This window comes from Rhinoderma darwinii, chromosome 12, assembly GCF_050947455.1.
Source record: "Rhinoderma darwinii isolate aRhiDar2 chromosome 12, aRhiDar2.hap1, whole genome shotgun sequence".
NCBI classification, from domain to species: Eukaryota; Metazoa; Chordata; class Amphibia; order Anura; family Rhinodermatidae; genus Rhinoderma; species Rhinoderma darwinii.
The window spans coordinates 1,695,314-1,719,927 of record NC_134698.1 but is presented as its reverse complement, the minus strand read 5'-3'; the positions used below and the strand labels follow the sequence as shown (position 1 = coordinate 1,719,927).

At 41.5% G+C, this 24,614-nt stretch overlaps 2 protein-coding genes across 2 annotated transcripts in view; one reads left to right on the top strand and one right to left on the bottom strand.

The window, feature by feature from the left end:
- The window catches only part of MEX3A (mex-3 RNA binding family member A), an 11,601-nt gene extending 7,678 nt beyond the window's left edge, over window positions 1-3,923 (top strand). Inside the window, exon 2 of the mRNA XM_075843999.1 lies at window positions 1,081-3,923. Coding sequence (XP_075700114.1) covers window positions 1,081-2,156 — 1,076 coding nt within the window. The 3' untranslated portion in view covers window positions 2,157-3,923. The remainder of the gene's footprint in view (window positions 1-1,080) is intronic.
- Window positions 1-24,614, bottom strand: part of KLHDC9 (kelch domain containing 9) — a 101,881-nt gene that overhangs the window by 42,089 nt on the left and 35,178 nt on the right. The window contains exon 2 of the mRNA XM_075844000.1: window positions 3,841-3,965. Coding sequence (XP_075700115.1) covers window positions 3,841-3,874 — 34 coding nt within the window. The 5' untranslated portion in view covers window positions 3,875-3,965. The remainder of the gene's footprint in view (window positions 1-3,840; window positions 3,966-24,614) is intronic.

Here is a 24,614-nt window from a genome sequence, read left to right as displayed (position 1 = left end):
AAAGTTTATTATGGCCCCACGTCTGACTACTTTAGTTTTTTTTTTTTTGTTTTTTCCCCCCCCCCCCATTATTTAGTCTTGATGTGGCTGTTGTGCTTTAAGTCTGTGCCCTCTGCCCCGTGTCGTCTTTTTCTGCCTTTTACTTGAGCAATCTATATTTCATTATTGTGGCCTTCTAAACTTGTAAGTCTTTTTGGGTATGATGTTTCTCCAACTTGCCCCCTTATTATCCCCCGTCCTTTTCCAGCCTGCCCCCTTGTTGTGCCTTGCCCAGCCTGCCCCCTTGTTGTGCCTTGCCCAGCCTGCCCCCTTGTTGTGCCTCGCCCAGCCTGCCCCCTTGTTGTGCCTCGCCAGCCTGCCCCCTTGTTGTGCCTCGTCCAGCCTGCCCCTTGTTGTGCCTCGTCCAGCCTGCCCCCTTGTTGTGCCTCGTCCAGCCTGCCCCCTTGTTGTGCCTCGTCCAGCCTGCCCCCTTGTTGTGCCTCGTCCAGCCTGCCCCCTTGTTGTGCCTCGTCCAGCCTGCCCCCTTGTTGTGCCTCGTCCAGCCTGCCCCCTTGTTGTGCCTTGGCCCCTTTGATGTCCTTATTGTGTGGCGTCCTTCTCCATTCTGCCCTCTTTATTTCCTAACCTTGACCTGCCCAGTTGGCCTACCATCCTGCCTTCCTCCTTGTCGTGCTTTGGCGTCCTTATTGTGTGGCGTCCATCTCCATTCTGCCCCATGTTTCTGTCCTAACCTTGACCTGCCCAGTTGGCCTACCATCCTGCCTTCTCATCCATCCTGACTCCACTACATGTATGGGCCATGACCATCCAGCCCCCATGTCAAAAATCATCTATGTCCTTTCTGCCCCGTGGTCTTGCTCAGCCCCTGTCTTGTGTTTTTTGTCCGGTTATTTCTAGCACCAACATATTATGTGGCGACGTAGACAGAATGTAATCACTTTGATGTGTTTTAGCTCCAACGTAAAAAAAAAATATGATCGAATTGTAGATATTCCGAGTTGACTTTAAGTCATTATTAGTAAATTTATGTTGTTTTTTTTTCTAAAATATTTAAATGTTTTTTTTTTCTTTTACTTTTAGGCTGCAAAATCAAAGCGCTAAGGGCGAAAACGAACACCTACATCAAGACGCCAGTTCGAGGCGAAGAGCCGGTGTTTATGGTGACCGGACGTAGAGAGGACGTTGCCATGGCTAGACGTGAGATCATTTCCGCCGCCGAACACTTCTCCATGATTAGAGCTTCCCGAAACAAAGCCGGCAATGCTTTCGGCAGTGCCCCAACTCTACCCGGCCAAGTCACAATCCGTGTCCGGGTCCCCTACAGAGTTGTTGGATTAGTAGTTGGACCCAAGGGGGCCACCATTAAGAGGATTCAGCAACAGACAAACACTTATATTATCACTCCAAGCCGTGACCGAGACCCGGTGTTTGAGATCACGGGGGCTCCAGGAAATGTGGAACGGGCACGAGAAGAAATTGAGACTCACATCGCGGTACGAACCGGCAAAATCTTGGAATACAACAATGAGAATGACTTTCTGTCCAATAGTCCAGATTCTGGCATGGAAAGCCGATATCCGGAGAGCTGGCGGGTGCACGGTACAGCGGCTGGTTGCAAATCTCTTTCCACCTTCCGACAAAACAGCCTGGGCTGCATCGGCGACTGTCCCGCAGAACCCGTTTATGAGACGCCAAGACTGAATGATCAGAACGAATTCAACTACGGCTACTTGTTCCCCAACTACAAGCAGGACGTGTACTATGGTGTGGCCGAAACCGGAGGACCCATGTGGGGTGGTCAAGAGAACAACAGCCCAACCCCGGGCATCTTCACCAAGCAGCAGCGCTCGGGGAGCAGCGGAACTATCCAGACCAATGCCACACAGAGGTCTCCAGAATCCAGCCTTACCAACTTGCCAAGGAGGAACCAAGGAGATCCACTGCCGGGCTTCACCAAACTCAACGCCACTCGAAACTCTGTTTCTGGAAGCCGGGAGTGCATGGTATGTTTTGAAAGTGAGGTCACAGCTGCACTGGTGCCCTGCGGGCACAACCTTTTTTGCATGGAGTGCGCCGTACGGATCTGCGAACGTAATGAACCGGAGTGTCCCGTTTGCCACGCGTCCGCCACTCAAGCCATAAGGATATTTTCCTAAGAGACTTCAGGAAAAGGGAGAGGGTGGGTGAAGAGGTGACAGACTTGTGGTGCATAGAGGTCAAGAAACAATATTTAAACTTCATATTAAAATCTTAACTATAATCAGAACCTTACAGAAAAATATCTGGAACTTGGAATTTTTTAAAAAAGAAATAAAAAATTTGAACTTTTTCAATTGTTTGGTTACAGACCGCCCTTCTTACCGAATTTCCGGGTCGCCTGTGCCCACGAGAAACCAGTTTCCTCAGTCCAGGTGTAACCTTTTTACGTTTTTGGACTTTTTTTTTTATTCTATTATTTAAAGAGAAGAGTTTTTAAAGAGCAAGTTCTTTTTGGTTTTCTTCGTTGGCTGTTTTAGTCGCGCTCCTTCGTCCACCTCTGCCGCGGTTTGAACATACGCAGCTGAAAAATATGGTTTTGATCTCTATCCTACGGAAGGGTTGAGTGGAAAGAGGGCTCCAGCTGAGGTCAGAGATGTCTTCTTTCTAAATTGCCCTTTTTAAGCACTGAAAAAACAAAAAGTTGGCAGATGTACGGATTCAAAAACCAATGGATGCAGAATGGAGGGCACTCAGGGGTACTACCAGTCAGGTCAAACTACAGGGCATTTACCGGCCCTACTTCCGGTGCCCGCTGATGCCTTTGTCTCACTTTCTGCCTAACTTTATTGACGGGAATCTATTTCATCATTACAAGCAAAAAATAAAATAAAAATGAAAAAAACAAAAACTTTTAACGATCAATCTCTGGGAATCTGCAACATGAGGACACAACGATTACCTCAGAATTAGCTCAATCTACCGTTTGCAATTTTATTGTCCATTTGCTGTAAAGAAGATTCTGAATTCAGATGTAAAATTCCTGCCGGTTTTGATTTTTAGCGCCATAAAAAAAACAATAAACTCAACAATCAGGACTTTATATGCATGGAGGTCTTGCATTTTTTTAAGAAAATCGAAAACAAAGACGAAAAAAACAAAAAGACTTTGATTTTACTGTGCACTGACGCTGGACCATCAGGATTCCGGGTCCTCCGACAACTCCGACAACTGCCGCTTCATGTTCTAGGCCTCTGTGGGCCGTCATGAGAAAAAGTTTTTCGTGTTTTTTTTTGTTTTTTTTCGTTTTTAATGCGGGAGCACTGGTATTTCGAGGGGAGGAACACTAAACTTCCACTTGTGACTACAGAACTTTTTGGATTTTTTTTTTTTCTTTATGAATGCAAAGAAAATAATGAACACTATATAACTTGTTATTTTCTTCCTCTTAACTGGACCAGACGGAACATTTTAAAGAAAATGCAGATACGTTGGACCAAAGTTTTATGTGCGGGAAAAATAAAAAAGTTTTTAGAGGGCACCATGTTTAATCTTCAGCTGTTTTTGAAGATGTTCAAGACCACTTGTCGAGTGAGGGTTTCCTCTTGCCCTTTGGGATGACCCAAAACGAGAGGCAGTCTAACCAGGGGGGGTGTTATATACAGACCGCTCCGTATTCCCCGCTCCCATCCACCTTCCAGGGTTACATTATCCCAATTTTTGGTGCTTCCTGGATACCCGTCTTTTATTTATTTTTTTGTGATTTTGGGACTAGGACAACACTTGATCATGGCAAAGCGTAACACGAGGATGTGAACTGTATAATATCCACAGTCGCCATATTAGACCATTACATTGAGATACCTTCATGCCGTTTTCCAGTGGTGATACGTTCCATCACTTCCGATCCCTGCCGGGGGTGGGGGGGGGGGTTCTGCCCTTCATCTCACTTTGGGTCAATAGGACCGGGAACGTCCATCGCATTGCACCTGTGAACGAAGTCTCTCATCAAAACACTATTCTACTTCAATTGCATAAGAATGTAGGCACGAGGGATGTAATATTTGCGTGCCCCCCCCCCACCCCCCTTCGCCGGGAAAAAAAAAATATTTAGAAATCGATGGGGGAGGGGGAGGTCTATTCAACTTTTTTTTTTTTTTTTTTTTTTTTTTTTTACCTCTTCAACATGTTACCTGTAAAAAAAATTTAAAATATATTTTAATGTTTTTTTAGGTTTTTCAAAAAGTTTTTTTGAATTGATGTAGCATTCCTGATACTTTGTTACAAATTAGCAGTATTTTATTTTTTAACAAATGTAGCAATTTTACGTTGAAAAAAGGGAAATAAAAAATATTTCAGGTCAGTTTTGGGGGGGGGGGGGGAACTGCTCGGTCAAATCTGAAAGGACGGGATAGACTCGATGTTTTTTGGGGGGGTTTTCCTTTCGGGTCTACGGCGTCGCTCGTGCGGTTGAATATTTAATGCCGCTTCTAATATTTTATAATAAAGTCTTCAGTGAGAATGTATTTGCTGCGCTGGAGCACATTAATCTTTTTTGGTTTTTTTTACCATTCAGTAGTCATTGCTATATAGCTTTAGGGAAACCTTTTCTGCTTGCATTACTACAACCTGCACCCCCTGGATTAAAAAAAATAAAAATAAAAAATCCTGCCATAATTTCTCTCGACTTTTTCTGAAGGGTTTCGGTTGCATGCAAAAAGCACTTTGAGGAATGGCCTGCTTGGAATAGGACTTTGGAGTATTTTTTTATATATTTTTTTTAAATAATTAATTCAAATCGGTTTAATGAGAATCCAGCGCTACATTTTTCGTGTCTTAGAGGCTGAAAAAAATATATATATATTATTGGCAGGGCCCTTGGATCAGATCAGACTTTAAAAAAGTTTCCCGTCACACAGACATTAACATGTTTGTGAATTGACCTCCGCAGCCAATGCTTGGACTGAACCAATGTTTTTGAGAGACCAGCCAATCGGTTCATGGAGAAGCGGTGATGTCACTGGTGGAACGGTGATGTCATCAGTTCATCATGAATTGATAGACCATAGTCCGGATGATTTCCGGGAGGAGGCCTGCTTAAACCGGTCGTAAAACAGCTCAACTTTTTGAAATCTAAGAGCGATCGGCACCGTCCTTACACGAAATGAACAAAGATGGAAAATGTAGGAATAGTTTCAACATGGACTTAGAGGGCGGTTTTCGGCATTGACATCCCATAGTGTGGGCAATACCTTGTTGCTTGGCTTGTCCTCAAAATTTCCTCCTCCGCTCTTTTTGGGCATGAATGTCCGTAATCCATAGCAGCCAATCAGAGTTTCCGGGTCAATTTCCAAACTGCACTAAGAAAATGTCACCCAGAATCTCGTTGCTATGGGTTACTGCACATCGTACGCCATTTTTAGATTCTCCCTCTTGCTTCCGTACGTTTCAAAGTCCTTTTTACATGTGACCATAGTGACGAGTATGACACTTAAACCGCTCCATGTGGGGCTCCTTGATTTGGGGTCCGTACATTTTTCCTAGTGCCGGGTGACTATTCGTGTTTAGTCCATCTTACCACATATATTTGACAATTTGTAGGTTATCGGGACCTATACTATATGGTGTTGAACTAGACGGAACGCTTATTCGGATGGAGATCGCCAACCTGATCTGGGTTGCTTCAAGTTTTTGGGGATTTTTAGTAATCGGAACGTGTAGGCAGGCTTCTCACAAATGACTGGGATTCAGTTGACTCTTTTTTTCTTAGCCAAATATTGACCCTTTGGGAATTAAGGTTTCAAAAAAAAAAATCAAAAATTTCAATGAATTTGGAATTAATTCACCGAACTCGGTCTTGGTTTTGTTTTTAGGAATTCTGATCCTTAGTACAGGGAGCAGACAAAAAAATTTTGGGGAGGCCTCTTCAACCAAATTGGGGGTGAATATTTTTTTTATATTTTTATTTTTATATTTTACTTTAATAGGGAGGTCCGGGTGTATTGCCAAAACCACCCACCCCTTCAGTTCACAGATTTTTTTTAATTTTTATTTTGTATTCTCCCTTTTTGAATCCAAGTTTTAATCCATCTCCATTGAAGAATGTAGGACGACACATCTATAGACACTAGAAAGAGAGATATAGAACAATATACAGAATGACGCAAAAATATACTGTGATATGATCATCAGAAATTATATAGATAAATGTTTTATTCTACACAAAGACCAAATTTTCTTTATATTTAAGGAAGCAGTATAAAAAAAAAAAATAGTTTTACTTTGCCCCCAAGATTTTAAAAAGAAATGGTATTTAAAAAAAAATTAAAAATAAAAAAAGTTTGGAGGGGAGAGAATTTTATTATCTTTTTTTTTTTTAAATTTTTTTTGATTATTTTTTAATTATTTAAAATTCTATTTGTGACCCGCGAGGAAGACGTGACTGTTAATAGATCTGTAACTATTTCGTTTTTAAATCAAAAAGTTAAAATGTAAAAAAAGAAATAAAAATAGAGGCAAAAAAAAATAAAAATATTGACACTGCTTAAAAATTAGATCATTTCTTTATAATTTAATAATCTATTTTAATAAATGTAAGCAGGACACGCGCTGAAGAAGAAAAAAAAATACTTTTTATTGGGTAATTTATTAAAAGAAAGGATTTTATTTTATGATAAAGTAATCCTTAAGCTTTCGAATCATAGATATGTAGACAGGAAAAAAAAAAAAAATTTAAAACTTTTTGTAGCCAGATTTTAAACTTTAAGTATTTTTCTTTTTTTAATAAAATAAAAGTAAAAAATTTTTTGTGTGCCGAAAACATTTTTGCTGTCAATTGAAGAATTTAGCGATTATTGCCTTTGTCTTGTGATTTTATCACATCATTGTGTTTTAGAGAGTATTGAACAATTAACGCCTTCATGCCTAATTACAACTTTCCAAAATGGTTTGGGTTCATTTAGTAAAGTGGGCCTGATGAGCGCTGCCAAGCAGCGGGCCCACCGGCCGGCGAGCCATTGAGGAGGAAGTGTTTGACCCACCAGCGTCAGAGGGGCTTTAATACACCGCGTGCTGTTTTAGTGATGTACATGCAATATATTGTAGCTGGGGGTTTTAGAAGCTTATACAGTGACTTAGGTAGTTCATCGTACGCTTCATTTTTTGGGGGGTAGACCAGCAAAAATTTTGTTGCTTTAACGGTTCTGGAAGTCCACATTTTGTGTGTTTTTTGTTTTGTTTGTTTTTGGGGTTTTTTATATATATTTTTATATATATATATTTTTTATTATTTTTTTTTCTGCTGAGGAGGAATATCCCATCCTGAGGGGTGACTGTTCCACAGTTTGATTTGGTCCGCTAGGAAAAGTATCTGTAGAGGTTTTCGTCTCTGCCTTGGATAGAATTGAGAATGGTTGTGTCAAAAAGATCAGATTTCACACCGTTTTGGTGCAGTTTTTTTTAATGTTTTTGTTTTTTTAAGCCACTCCCAGGAGCGGACACAAAAGAAAGGAGATCTATCACTCTTTTCTTTATACCTTTTAATTTTCTCTTGGATCTACTTCTGGCTTTGGCTCGAAAAACGGCATCAATATGTGTGTGAGACCCCGGCCTTGGTATTTTTTATTTTTTTTGGTTCAGTATTACCTGTGGAAGACCACCTCTCCCCAGACGTTCTCGGCTCACAATCTATACAATCCCATAGGGTGAAGGCTTTGTGTAATAGAGTTGGCCAAAATTGGACTGGGTGCCATTTTTCATTTTATTTTTTATTATATTTCACCACGACTAAAAACAGCTGGACATAGTAGCCATAAATCCCAAGTATAAGCCTAGACCCACAAATGTTTTAACATTTGCAAGTGAAATTGACTTCTATCTAAGTTATCAAAAATGGATCGAGAAGAAGATATTTGCCCCGTAATATCTGCTAGTAATCCGTCACAAGTGGTGGGTATAGGAGTCACATGACTAACTCTGTGCCATAAATTGGAGAATCTTTTTGAAAAAATCTCATTCATAGTAAACCTGGTCAAAGCGCTCTATAAGTAACAGAAATAGTCAAATATCGTCCACCTGATACGTTACTGAAATGATAGATGGGCCAATAACATATGGGGCACCGTTTGCCTCCAGAATTGACCACGTATTAGATGACATTGGCACTCGTTTCTCAGCTGCTCCTTTCGGACCCATCCTGAGACTCGAGAACTTTTTAGAAATTTCTTTAGATAGACTTCATCCTAATGGAGCTATAGGACTAATCCAAAAAGTTTTATTCTGAAGGCATGAGGGACCTTTTATTCCAAAAACATACACACGGAATTGATCAAACCCAACCTCCGATGTGCAGCTGTAGAGACTTGGGGGTTATAAAACCCTTTAGAGTTTTAACCCTTTTTGACTGACCTTCTTGTCCTCAGAGGTCATGGCGAGGTATCACGCCTCAGACACACGGCCGTGTGCGCCGCCCGAGTCCCGTCAGTGATCCGAGGAAAGATAGGACATATCCTATCGTTCCTCGGATCGGAGACTCGGACCATTTTTTCACGGACCCGATTCACCCGCTAAAGTGAATGGGTCCGTGAAGACTATCGGGTGGCGCAACGGTCGTGTGCATGGGGCATTAGGCTTAAACCTTACAGAGAATTATAAGATCAATTGGTTCTTCCGTCCTCTAAAAAGAGAGGGGTCAAAAAAGAAGTGGTAAAATTACAATGAAATTTGTGTATTTTTTTTTTATTTTATTTTTTCAGATTTTTTTTGTATCTTATCCAGGTTACCAAAATGTAAGGATTGTCTTAAATAATAGATCTCATGTATATACATTTTAGGTAAAAATTCAATTATTTTATTTGAGTTTTACTCTGCGACGCTGTTTGTAACCTTAAACAAAGACAACAGCCCAGCAATAAACTGTGCACTAAAGGAGAGAATTGCTAGCAAACGTGTAGCCAAATGTGGATTATGGGGTTATTTTAGACCCCCAAATATTTCAGGGGGGACAAGTCCCTCCAGAAATGAAAGTTTTTTTTTTTTTCTTACATTTTGTTGAAGGACTTATAAATATTTTTTTTTTTTATGTGTGGTTGATATTTAAACTTGTATGTTCAGGGGTTAAAGTCCAAATATTGTTTCCCCCTCCTCGCCCCTTACAAGTTCAGATTTTTTTATTTTACACTTTAAAACCAAAAATGTTTCTTTTTTTTTTTTGTAAAGTTCTAACTTAATTCCTCTGCAAAAAAAAAAAAAAATGGTCTTTTATTTTTAGATTTTGTGTTTCACATTGTAAACTAAAAAAAAATAAAATAAAATATTCCTACTATAGCACTTATTATATCGGGAAAAAGAGAGGTCAAGCTAGTAGATGTGTACGTCCACGCTTGTCCCATAACGTTTTTGCAAATAGCTTTAACATTTCGGGCCCAGGAAACCATAAGCAATCTGAGCCAAAATGTATAGGCGGAAAATGGAAACCATAGGAAAAAAAATAAGAATTTTTTAAAAAATATTCAAAAAATTCAAAAAATTATATAGAAAATAATACAAACCAGGTTGACTATTTAATACTATAGATGGCTCGCTGGTGTCTTATCACGCGTCCATAATCCCGTTTTTGTTAGATATATTTTTTTTTACCTCATTCTGTTTACGGTTGGGTACAACATGATATATCGACCCTGCTGTTTTTTGTTATTTTTTTTTTTACTTGAACAAAACTGAATGAAATTCTGTCTTGAGAGATATAATCACACTTCATGCACTTTATATTCTTTTTACATTTTTCCTTTTTAAATACATTTCATGAAAAAAATATACGAATGGAAAGAGAAAAGGGGGCAGGGTTCAAAGTATATGCATAAAATTATATACAGCGCTGGTTTTATATCTTATGGAAACAAAAAAATTTAAGATGATATAGTCTTGTTCTTCCGCCTCGTTTTTCATTTTCTTTCGGAAGGAATGGAATTAACTAAAAAAAAAAAAAAAAGGCACCTGTATGGGCACCTGAACAAACCCATGAATTTCTAACTTCCGATGGTGGGTCCCGTAATGCACCCACGGTGGACATCCAATGATTCCATAACCGGTTCTCTTCTACGACTAATACATAGTATATGTGGAGTTGTGTGATTTTACTATTGTGTCTCTTAAGTTCTGGGCATGACTTGAGGACCACTCTTCTTCTCTACACTTTTGATTAAACTTTTGAATATCTATAGTTTTAATGACATGCCACCCATGAAATCACTGGGGGTCTCTATACCACTGAGACGTCCCGAACATTACCTATAAATTCATTGAGTTATGAGAATTTGGCTGGACGACTATCCACCATATCCAATCTTAAGAACACATGAGCCGTTTGCAGAACGTAGACGTAGTCCTGATTTTTTTGGATGTCTTCATTTTATGTTTTCATATTTTTTTTTTTTTTATTTTTTTTTTTTTTTTAAAGCAGATAGTTAAAGCATACATGATGTTGCACAAGTTGTAGAAAACAAAGAAGGGAAGGGTTAATGTATTAAATGTGCTGAATTGACATTAAGAACTTAATTTTATTAAAGTATTATTACTTAAAAATACGCGACTCTGTCTATTATTGGAATGGAAATGGTCTAAATTATTCATTAGTGGTGTAGTACTGATCACTAAGTGACCTCCCACCAGTGATACATATATACTGGAGATCCGGGTCTAGTACTGATCACTATACTCTAGATCGGGGGTCTCAAGCACGTGGGCCGCATGCGGCCCCTGAGGCTGTCATCTGCGGCCCGCGGGGCACAGAGCTGCAAGTATAGGCTCTGCCCCGGAACTTTGTGGAATTCCCTGATATCGCTGTCCATATATGGACAGTTTTGTCAGTGTCTTCCCCAGAGCGGAGTCCCGGGCAGAGCACTAGTATAGGCTCTGTTCCGGGACCCTGTGGAATTCCCTGACATCGCTGTCCATATATGGACAGTTTTGTCCGGGTCTTCACCAGAGCGGAGTCCCGGGTAGAGTGCTAGTATAGGCCCTGCTCCGGGACTCTGTGGAATTCCCTGACATCACTGTCCATATATGGACACGCAATGTCTGGGCCTTCCCCAGAGCTGGACAGTGATGTCAGGAGCAGCTAATAGCGCTCTGCCCGGGACTCCAGCTCTGGGGTTGCCTCAGACATCTCTGGAATCCCCAGGCAGGGTGCTAGAAGCGGCTCTGCTCCGGGACTCCAGCTCTGGGCAAGCCCCTACTTCACTGTCCATATATGGACACTCACTAATGTCAGTGGCTTCCCCGGAGCAGAGCCTATACTAGTGCTCTGCTCTGGGACACCGGCTCTGGGGTTGCCCCTGACATCACATTCCGGTCCAGGGGGGTCCCCTGACATCACTGTGTATTGACCGTGTTTGCAACGCTCTGGCTGGGGATTCCACTCCTAGAGGGAGCCCAAATGGAGCAATCTACTGGGGGTGTCTGTGGCACTATCTACAAAGGGTGTCTGTGGCATTATCTGCAGAGGGCACTGTGGCAGCATCTACAGAGGGCACTGTGGAATTATCTGCAGATGTCACTGGCATTATCTAGAGAGGGCACTGTGGCATTATCTAGAAGGCACTGGCATTATCTAGAGGGCACTGTGGCATTATCTAGATAGGGCACTGGCAGTATCTAGAGAGGGCACTGTGGCAGTATCTACAGAGGGCACTGTGGCAGTATCTAAAGAGGGCACTGTGGTAGTATCTGTAGAGGGCACTGTGGCAGCATCTACAGAGGGCACTATGGCAGCATCTACAGAGGGCAGTGTGGCAGCATCTACAGAGGGCAGTGTGGCACGATCTAAAGAGGGGCTGCCCAATCTTGACGTCTGTCTGCCAAACGCTGCTAACTGAGCCGCCGGACTGCATTTAGCGACACTTAGGCTATGTTCACACAGAGTTTTTTGACGCGGAAACCGCGTTGCAAAACTCGTCAAAAACGGCCCGAAAATGCCTCCCATTGATTTTAATCGGAGGCGTCTTTTTCCCGCGAGCGGTAAAACTGCCTCGCAGGAAAAAGAAGCGACATGCCTTATCTTCGCGTGTTTACGCCTCTGACCTCCCATTGACTTCATTGGGAGGCAGAGAAAGCGTATTTTGCGGTGTTTTATGGCCGCGGCGCTCAAATTCCTCCTGTAAAAAACTCTGTGTGAACATAGCCTTAGGGTATGTTCACATGGCAGCGTCCGTAACGGCTGAAATTACGAGGCTGTTTTCAGGAGAAAACCGCACCGTAATTTCAGCCGTAATGGCATGGCACTATACTCTAGATGACCTCTCACCAGTGATGTATATACAGTGATATCACTAGCTCTATATACTGGAGATCCGGGTGTAGTACTGATCACTATACTCTAGATGACCTGTCACCAGTGATGTATATACAGTGATATCACTAGCTCTATATACTGGAGATCCGGGTGTAGTACTGATCACTATACTCTAGATGACCTCTCACCAGTGATGTATATACAGTGATATCACTAGCTCTATATACTGGAGATCCGGGTGTAGTACTGATCACTATACTCTAGGTGACCTCTCACCAGTGATGTATATACAGTGATATCACTAGCTCTATATACTGGAGATCTGGGTGTAGTACTGATCACTATACTCTAGATGACCTCTCACCAGTGATGTATATACAGTGATATCACTAGCTCTATATACCGGAGATTCGGGTGTAGTACTGATCACTATACTCTAGATGACCTCTCACCAGTGATGTATATACAGTGATATCACTAGCTCTATATACTGGAGATCCGGGTGTAGTACTGATCACTATACTCTAGATGACCTCTCACCAGTGATGTATATACAGTGATATCACTAGCTCTATATACTGGAGATCCGGGTGTAGTACTGATCACTATACTCTAGATGACCTCTCACCAGTGATGTATATACAGTGATATCACTAGCTCTATATACTGGAGATCCGGGTGTAGTACTGATCACTATACTCTAGATGACCTCTCACCAGTGATGTATATACAGTGATATCACTAGCTCTATATACTGGAGATCCGGGTGTAGTACTGATCATTATACTCTAGATGACCTCTCACCAGTTATGTATATACAGTGATATCACTAGCTCTATATACTGGAGATCCGGGTGTAGTACTGATCACTATACTCTAGATGACCTCTCACCAGTGATGTATATACAGTGATATCACTAGCTCTATATACTGGAGATCCGGGTGTAGTACTGATCACTATGCTCTAGATGACCTCTCACCAGTGATGTATAAACAGTGATATCACTAGCTCTATATACTGGAGATCCGGGTGTAGTACTGATCACTATACTCTAGATGACCTCTCACCAGTGATGTATATACAGTGATATCACTAGCTCTATATACTGGAGATCCGGGTGTAGTACTGATCACTATGCTCTAGATGACCTCTCACCAGTGATGTATAAACAGTGATATCACTAGCTCTATATACTGGAGATCCGGGTGTAGTACTGATCACTATACTCTAGATGACCTCTCACCAGTGATGTATATACAGTGATATCACTAGCTCTACATACTGGAGATCCGGGTGTAGTACTGATCACTATACTCTAGATGACCTCTCACCAGTGATGTATATACAGTGATATCACTAGCTCTATATACTGGAGATCCGGGTGTAGTACTGATCACTATACTCTAGATGACCTCTCACCAGTGATGTATATACAGTGATATCACTAGCCCTATATACTGGAGATCCGGGTGTAGTACTGATCACTATACTCTAGGTGACCTCTCACCAGTGATGTATATACAGTGATATCACTAGCTCTATATACTGGAGATCCGGGTGTAGTACTGATCACTATACTCTAGATGACCTCTCACCAGTGATGTATATACAGTGATATCACTAGCTCTATATACCGGAGATTCGGGTGTAGTACTGATCACTATACTCTAGATGACCTCTCACCAGTGATGTCTATACAGTGATATCACTAGCGCTATATACTGGAGATCCGGGTGTAGTACTGATCACTATACTCTAGATGACCTCTCACCAGTGATGTATATACAGTGATATCACCAGCTCTATATACCGGAGATTCGGGTGTAGTACTGATCACTATACTCTAGATGACCTCTCACCAGTGATGTCTATACAGTGATATCACTAGCGCTATATACTGGAGATCCGGGTGTAGTACTGATCACTATACTCTAGATGACCTCTCACCAGTGATGTATATACAGTGATATCACCAGCTCTATATACTGGAGATCCGGGTGTAGTACTGATCACTATACTCTAGGTGACCTCTCACCAGTGATGTATATACAGTGATATCACTAGCTCTATATACTGGAGATCCGGGTCTAGTACTGATCACTATACTCTAGGTGACCTCTCACCAGTGATGTATATACAGTGATATCACTAGCGCTATATACTGGAGATCCGGGTGTAGTACTGATCACTATACTCTAGATGACCTCTCACCAGTGATGTATATACAGTGATATCACTAGCTCTATATACTGGAGATCCGGGTGTAGTACTGATCACTATACTCTAGATAACCTCTCACCAGTGATGTGTATATACAGTGATATCACTAGCTCTATATACTGGAGATCCGGGTGTAGTACCGATCACTATACTCTAGATGACCTCTCACCAGTGATGTATATACAGTGATATCACTAGCTCTATATACTGGAGATCCAGGTGTAGTACCGATCACTATACTCTAGATGACCTCTCACCAGTGATGTATATACAGTGATATCACTAGCTCTATATACTGGAGATCCGGGTGTAGTACTGATCACTATACTCTAGATGACCTCTCACCAGTGATGTCTATACAGTGATATCACTAGCTCTATATACTGGAGATCCGGGTGTAGCACTGATCACTATACTCTAGATGACCTCTCACCAGTGATGTATATACAGTGATATCACTAGCTCTATATACTGGAGATCCGGGTGTAGTACTGATCGCTATACTCTAGATGACCTGTCACCAGTGATGTATATACAGTGATATCACTAGCTCTATATACTGGAGATCCGGGTGTAGTACTGATCGCTATACTCTAGATGACCTGTCACCAGTGATGTATATACAGTGATATCACTAGCTCTATATACTGGAGATCCGGGTGTAGTACTGATCGCTATACTCTAGATGACCTCTCACCAGTGATGTATATACAGTGATATCACTAGCTCTATATACTGGAGATCCGGGTGTAGTACTGATCACTATACTCTAGATGACCTCTCACCAGTGATGTATATACAGTGATATCACTAGCTCTATATACTGGAGATCCGGGTGTAGTACTGATCACTATGCTCTAGATGACCTCTCACCAGTGATGTATAAACAGTGATATCACTAGCTCTATATACTGGAGATCCGGGTGTAGTACTGATCACTATACTCTAGATGACCTCTCACCAGTGATGTATATACAGTGATATCACTAGCGCTATATACTGGAGATCCGGGTGTAGTACTGATCACTATACTCTAGATGACCTCTCACCAGTGATGTATATACAGTGATATCACTAGCTCTATATACTGGAGATCCGGGTGTAGTACTGATCACTATACTCTAGATGACCTCTCACCAGTGATGTATATACAGTAATATCACTAGCTCTATATACTGGAGATCCGGGTGTAGTACTGATCACTATACTCTAGATGACCTCTCACCAGTGATGTACATACAGTGATATCACTAGCTCTATATACTGGAGATCCGGGTGTAATACTGATCACTATACTCTAGGTGACCTCTCACCAGTGATGTATATACAGTGATATCACTAGCTCTATATACTGGAGATCTGGGTGTAGTACTGATCACTATACTCTAGATGACCTCTCACCAGTGATGTATATACAGTGATATCACTAGCTCTATATACCGGAGATTCGGGTGTAGTACTGATCACTATACTCTAGATGACCTCTCACCAGTGATGTATATACAGTGATATCACTAGCTCTATATACCGGAGATCCGGGTGTAGTACTGATCACTATACTCTAGATGACCTCTCACCAGTGATGTATATACAGTGATATCACTAGCTCTATATACTGGAGATCCGGGTGTAGTACTGATCACTATACTCTAGATGACCTCTCACCAGTGATGTATATACAGTGATATCACTAGCTCTATATACTGGAGATCCGGGTGTAGTACTGATCACTATACTCTAGGTGACCTCTCACCAGTGATGTATAAACAGTGATATCACTAGCTCTATATACTGGAGATCCGGGTGTAGTACTGATCACTATACTCTAGATGACCTCTCACCAGTGATGTATATACAGTGATATCACCAGCTCTATATACCGGAGATTCGGGTGTAGTACTGATCACTATACTCTAGATGACCTCTCACCAGTGATGTCTATACAGTGATATCACTAGCGCTATATACCGGAGATCCGGGTGTAGTACTGATCACTATACTCTAGATGACCTCTCACCAGTGATGTATATACAGTGATATCACCAGCTCTATATACTGGAGATCCGGGTGTAGTACTGATCACTATACTCTAGGTGACCTCTCACCAGTGATGTATATACAGTGATATCACTAGCTCTATATACTGGAGATCCGGGTCTAGTACTGATCACTATACTCTAGGTGACCTCTCACCAGTGATGTATATACAGTGATATCACTAGCGCTATATACTGGAGATCCGGGTGTAGTACTGATCACTATACTCTAGATGACCTCTCACCAGTGATGTATATACAGTGATATCACTAGCTCTATATACTGGAGATCCGGGTGTAGTACTGATCACTATACTCTAGATGACCTCTCACCAGTGATGTGTATATACAGTGATATCACTAGCTCTATATACTGGAGATCCGGGTGTAGTACCGATCACTATACTCTAGATGACCTCTCACCAGTGATGTATATACAGTGATATCACTAGCTCTATATACTGGAGATCCAGGTGTAGTACCGATCACTATACTCTAGATGACCTCTCACCAGTGATGTATATACAGTGATATCACTAGCTCTATATACTGGAGATCCGGGTGTAGTACCGATCACTATACTCTAGATGACCTCTCACCAGTGATGTCTATACAGTGATATCACTAGCTCTATATACTGGAGATCCGGGTGTAGCACTGATCACTATACTCTAGATGACCTCTCACCAGTGATGTATATACAGTGATATCACTAGCTCTATATACTGGAAATCCGGGTGTAGTACTGATCGCTATACTCTAGATGACCTGTCACCAGTGATGTATATACAGTGATATCACTAGCTCTATATACTGGAGATCCGGGTGTAGTACTGATCGCTATACTCTAGATGACCTCTCACCAGTGATGTATATACAGTGATATCACTAGCTCTATATACTGGAGATCCGGGTGTAGTACTGATCACTATACTCTAGATGACCTCTCACCAGTGATGTATATACAGTGATATCACTAGCTCTATATACTGGAGATCCGGGTGTAGTACTGATCACTATGCTCTAGATGACCTCTCACCAGTGATGTATAAACAGTGATATCACTAGCTCTATATACTGGAGATCCGGGTGTAGTACTGATCACTATGCTCTAGATGACCTCTCACCAGTGATGTATAAACAGTGATATCACTAGCTCTATATACTGGAGATCCGGGTGTAGTACTGATCACTATACTCTAGATGACCTCTCACCAGTGATGTATATACAGTGATATCACTAGCCCTATATACTGGAGATCCGGGTGTAGTTCTGATCACTATACTCTAGATGACCTCTCACCAGTGATGTATATACAGTGATATCACTAGCTCTATATACTGGAGATCTGGGTGTAGTACTGATCACTATACTCTAGATGACCTCTCACCAGTGATGTATATACAGTGATATCACCAGCTCTATATACCGGAGATCCGGGTGTAGTACTGATCACTATACTCTAGGTGACCTCTCACCAGTGATGTATATACAGTGATATCACTAGCTCTATATACTGGAGATCCGGGTCTAGTACTGATCACTATACTCTAGGTGACCTCTCACCAGTGATGTATATACAGTGATATCACTAGCGCTATATACTGGAGATCCGGGTGTAGTACTGATCACTATACTCTAGATGACCTCTCACCAGTGATGTATATACAGTGATATCACTAGCTCTATATACTGGAGATCCGGGTGTAGTACTGATCACTATACTCTAGATGACCTCTCACCAGTGATGTATATACAGTGATATCACTAGCTCTATATACTGGAGATCCGGGTGTAGTACTGATCACTATACTCTAGATGACCTCTCACCAGTGATGTGTATATACAGTGATATCACTAGCTCTATATACTGGAGATCCGGGTGTAGTACCGATCACTATACTCTAGATGACCTCTCACCAGTGATGTATATACAGTGATATCACTAGCTCTATATACTGGAGATCCAGGTGTAGTACCGATCACTATACTCTAGATGACCTCTCACCAGTGATGTATATACAGTGATATCACTAGCTCTATATACTGGAGATCCGGGTGTAGTACCGATCACTATACTCTAGATGACCTCTCACCAGTGATGTCTATACAGTGATATCACTAGCTCTATATACTGGAGATCCGGGTGTAGCACTGATCACTATACTCTAGATGACCTCTCACCAGTGATGTATATACAGTGATATCACTAGCTCTATATACTGGAAATCCGGGTGTAGTACTGATCGCTATACTCTAGATGACCTGTCACCAGTGATGTATATACAGTGATATCACTAGCTCTATATACTGGAGATCCGGGTGTAGTACTGATCGCTATACTCTAGATGACCTCTCACCAGTGATGTATATACAGTGATATCACTAGCTCTATATACTGGAGATCTGGGTGTAGTACTGATCACTATACTCTAGATGACCTCTCACCAGTGATGTATATACAGTGATATCACCAGCTCTATATACCGGAGATTCGGGTGTAGTACTGATCACTATACTCTAGATGACCTCTCACCAGTGATGTATATACAGTGATATCACTAGCTCTATATACTGGAGATCCGGGTGTAGTACTGATCACTATACTCTAGATGACCTCTCACCAGTGATGTATATACAGTGATATCACTAGCTCTATATACTGGAGATCCGGGTGTAGTACTGATCACTATACTCTAGATGACCTCTCACCAGTGATGTATATACAGTGATATCACTAGCTCTATATACTGGAGATCCGGGTGTAGTACTGATCACTATACTCTAGATGACCTCTCACCAGTGATGTATATACAGTGATATCACTAGCCCTATATACTGGAGATCCGGGTGTAGTACTGATCACTATACTCTAGATGACCTCTCACCAGTGATGTATATACAGTGATATCACTAGCTCTATATACTGGAGATCCGGGTGTAGTACTGATCACTATACTCTAGATGACCTCTCACCAGTGATGTATATACAGTGATATCACTAGCTCTATATACTGGAGATCCGGGTGTAGTACTGATCATTATACTCTAGATGACCTCTCACCAGTTATGTATATACAGTGATATCACTAGCTCTATATACTGGAGATCCGGGTGTAGTACTGATCACTATACTCTAGATGACCTCTCACCAGTGATGTATATACAGTGATATCACTAGCTCTATATACTGGAGATCCGGGTGTAGTACTGATCACTATGCTCTAGATGACCTCTCACCAGTGATGTATAAACAGTGATATCACTAGCTCTATATACTGGAGATCCGGGTGTAGTACTGATCACTATACTCTAGATGACCTCTCACCAGTGATGTATATACAGTGATATCACTAGCTCTATATACTGGAGATCCGGGTGTAGTACTGATCACTATGCTCTAGATGACCTCTCACCAGTGATGTATAAACAGTGATATCACTAGCTCTATATACTGGAGATCCGGGTGTAGTACTGATCACTATACTCTAGATGACCTCTCACCAGTGATGTATATACAGTGATATCACTAGCTCTATATACCGGAGATTCGGGTGTAGTACTGATCACTATACTCTAGATGACCTCTCACCAGTGATGTATATACAGTGATATCACTAGCTCTATATACCGGAGATCCGGGTGTAGTACTGATCACTATACTCTAGATGACCTCTCACCAGTGATGTATATACAGTGATATCACTAGCTCTATATACTGGAGATCCGGGTGTAGTACTGATCACTATACTCTAGATGACCTCTCACCAGTGATGTATATACAGTGATATCACTAGCTCTATATACTGGAGATCCGGGTGTAGTACTGATCACTATACTCTAGGTGACCTCTCACCAGTGATGTATAAACAGTGATATCACTAGCTCTATATACTGGAGATCCGGGTGTAGTACTGATCACTATACTCTAGATGACCTCTCACCAGTGATGTATATACAGTGATATCACCAGCTCTATATACCGGAGATTCGGGTGTAGTACTGATCACTATACTCTAGATGACCTCTCACCAGTGATGTCTATACAGTGATATCACTAGCGCTATATACCGGAGATCCGGGTGTAGTACTGATCACTATACTCTAGATGACCTCTCACCAGTGATGTATATACAGTGATATCACCAGCTCTATATACTGGAGATCCGGGTGTAGTACTGATCACTATACTCTAGGTGACCTCTCACCAGTGATGTATATACAGTGATATCACTAGCTCTATATACTGGAGATCCGGGTCTAGTACTGATCACTATACTCTAGGTGACCTCTCACCAGTGATGTATATACAGTGATATCACTAGCGCTATATACTGGAGATCCGGGTGTAGTACTGATCACTATACTCTAGATGACCTCTCACCAGTGATGTATATACAGTGATATCACTAGCTCTATATACTGGAGATCCGGGTGTAGTACTGATCACTATACTCTAGATGACCTCTCACCAGTGATGTATATACAGTGATGTCACTAGCTCTATATACTGGAGATCCGGGTGTAGTACTGATCACTATACTCTAGGTGACCTCTCACCAGTGATGTATATACAGTGATATCACTAGCTCTATATACTGGAGATCCGGGTCTAGTACTGATCACTATACTCTAGGTGACCTCTCACCAGTGATGTATATACAGTGATATCACTAGCTCTATATACCGGAGATCCGGGTGTAGTACTGATCACTATACTCTAGGTGACCTCTCACCAGTGATGTATATACAGTGATATCACTAGCTCTATATACTGGAGATCCGGGTGTAGTACTGATCACTATACTCTAGGTGACCTCTCACCAGTGATGTATATACAGTGATATCACTAGCTCTATATACTGGAGATCCGGGTGTAGTACCGATCACTATACTCTAGATGACCTCTCACCAGTGATGTATATACAGTGATATCACTAGCTCTATATACTGGAGATCCAGGTGTAGTACCGATCACTATACTCTAGATGACCTCTCACCAGTGATGTATATACAGTGATATCACTAGCTCTATATACTGGAGATCCGGGTGTAGTACCGATCACTATACTCTAGATGACCTCTCACCAGTGATGTCTATACAGTGATATCACTAGCTCTATATACTGGAGATCCGGGTGTAGCACTGATCACTATACTCTAGATGACCTCTCACCAGTGATGTATATACAGTGATATCACTAGCTCTATATACTGGAAATCCGGGTGTAGTACTGATCGCTATACTCTAGATGACCTGTCACCAGTGATGTATATACAGTGATATCACTAGCTCTATATACTGGAGATCCGGGTGTAGTACTGATCGCTATACTCTAGATGACCTCTCACCAGTGATGTATATACAGTGATATCACTAGCTCTATATACTGGAGATCCGGGTGTAGTACTGATCACTATACTCTAGATGACCTCTCACCAGTGATGTATATACAGTGATATCACTAGCTCTATATACTGGAGATCCGGGTGTAGTACTGATCACTATGCTCTAGATGACCTCTCACCAGTGATGTATAAACAGTGATATCACTAGCTCTATATACTGGAGATCCGGGTGTAGTACTGATCACTATGCTCTAGATGACCTCTCACCAGTGATGTATAAACAGTGATATCACTAGCTCTATATACTGGAGATCCGGGTGTAGTACTGATCACTATACTCTAGATGACCTCTCACCAGTGATGTATATACAGTGATATCACTAGCCCTATATACTGGAGATCCGGGTGTAGTACTGATCACTATACTCTAGATGACCTCTCACCAGTGATGTATATACAGTGATATCACTAGCTCTATATACTGGAGATCTGGGTGTAGTACTGATCACTATACTCTAGATGACCTCTCACCAGTGATGTATATACAGTGATATCACTAGCTCTATATACTGGAGATCCGGGTGTAGTACTGATCACTATACTCTAGATGATCTCTCACCAGTGATGTATATACAGTGATATCACCAGCTCTATATACCGGAGATTCGGGTGTAGTACTGATCACTATACTCTAGATGACCTCTCACCAGTGATGTATATACAGTGATATCACCAGCTCTATATACCGGAGATTCGGGTGTAGTACTGATCACTATACTCTAGATGACCTCTCACCAGTGATGTGTATATACAGTGATATCACTAGCTCTATATACTGGAGATCCGGGTGTAGTACTGATCACTATACTCTAGATGACCTCTCACCAGTGATGTATATACAGTGATATCACCAGCTCTATATACTGGAGACCCGGGTGTAGTACCGATCACTATACTCTAGATGACCTCTCACCAGTGATGTATATACAGTGATATCACTAGCTCTATATACTGGAGATCCGGGTGTAGTACTGATCACTATACTCTAGATGACCTCTCACCAGTGATGTGTATATACAGTGATATCACTAGCTCTATATACTGGAGATCCGGGTGTAGTACTGATCACTATACTCTAGATGACCTCTCACCAGTGATGTATATACAGTGATATCACTAGCTCTATATACTGGAGATCCGGGTGTAGTACTGATCACTATACTCTAGATGACCTCTCACCAGTGATGTATATACAGTGATATCACTAGCTCTATATACTGGAGATCCGGGTGTAGTACCGATCACTATACTCTAGATGACCTCTCACCAGTGATGTATATACAGTGATATCACTAGCTCTATATACTGGAGATCCGGGTGTAGTACTGATCACTATACTCTAGATGACCTCTCACCAGTGATGTATATACAGTGATATCACTAGCTCTATATACTGGAGATCCGGGTGTAGTACTGATCACTATACTCTAGATGACCTCTCATCAGTGATGTATATACAGTGATATCACTAGCTCTATATACTGGAGATCTGGGTGTAGTACTGATCACTATACTCTAGATGACCTCTCACCAGTGATGTATATACAGTGATATCACTAGCTCTATATACTGGAGATCTGGGTGTAGTACTGATCACTATACTCTAGATGACCTCTCACCAGTGATGTATATACAGTGATATCACTAGCTCTATATACTGGAGATCTGGGTGTAGTACTGATCACTATACTCTAGATGACCTCTCACCAGTGATGTATATACAGTGATATCACCAGCTCTATATACCGGAGATTCGGGTGTAGTACTGATCACTATACTCTAGATGACCTCTCACCAGTGATGTCTATACAGTGATATCACTAGCGCTATATACTGGAGATCCGGGTGTAGTACTGATCACTATACTCTAGATGACCTCTCACCAGTGATGTATATACAGTGATATCACCAGCTCTATATACTGGAGATCCGGGTGTAGTACTGATCACTATACTCTAGGTGACCTCTCACCAGTGATGTATATACAGTGATATCACTAGCTCTATATACTGGAGATCCGGGTGTAGTACTGATCACTATACTCTAGATGACCTCTCACCAGTGATGTATATACAGTGATATCACTAGCTCTATATACTGGAGATCCGGGTGTAGTACTGATCACTATGCTCTAGGTGACCTCTCACCAGTGATGTATATACAGTGATATCACTGGCTCTATATACTGGAGATCCGGGTGTAGTACTATTCACTATACTCGAGATGACCTCTCACCAGTGATGTATATACAATGATATCACTAGCTCTATATACTGGAGATCCGGGTGTAGTACTGATCACTATACTCTAGATGACCTCTCACCAGTGATGTATATACAGTGATATCACTAGCGCTATATACTGGAGATCCGGGTGTAGTACTGATCACTATACTCTAGGTGACCTCTCACCAGTGATGTATATACAGTGATATCACTAGCTCTATATACTGGAGATCCGGGTGTAGTACTGATCACTATACTCTAGGTGACCTCTCACCAGTGATGTATATACAGTGATATCACTAGCTCTATATACTGGAGATCCGGGTGTAGTACTGATCACTATACTCTAGATGACCTCTCACCAGTGATGTATATACAGTGATATCACTAGCTCTATATACTGGAGATCCGGGTGTAGTACTGATCACTATGCTCTAGGTGACCTCTCACCAGTGAT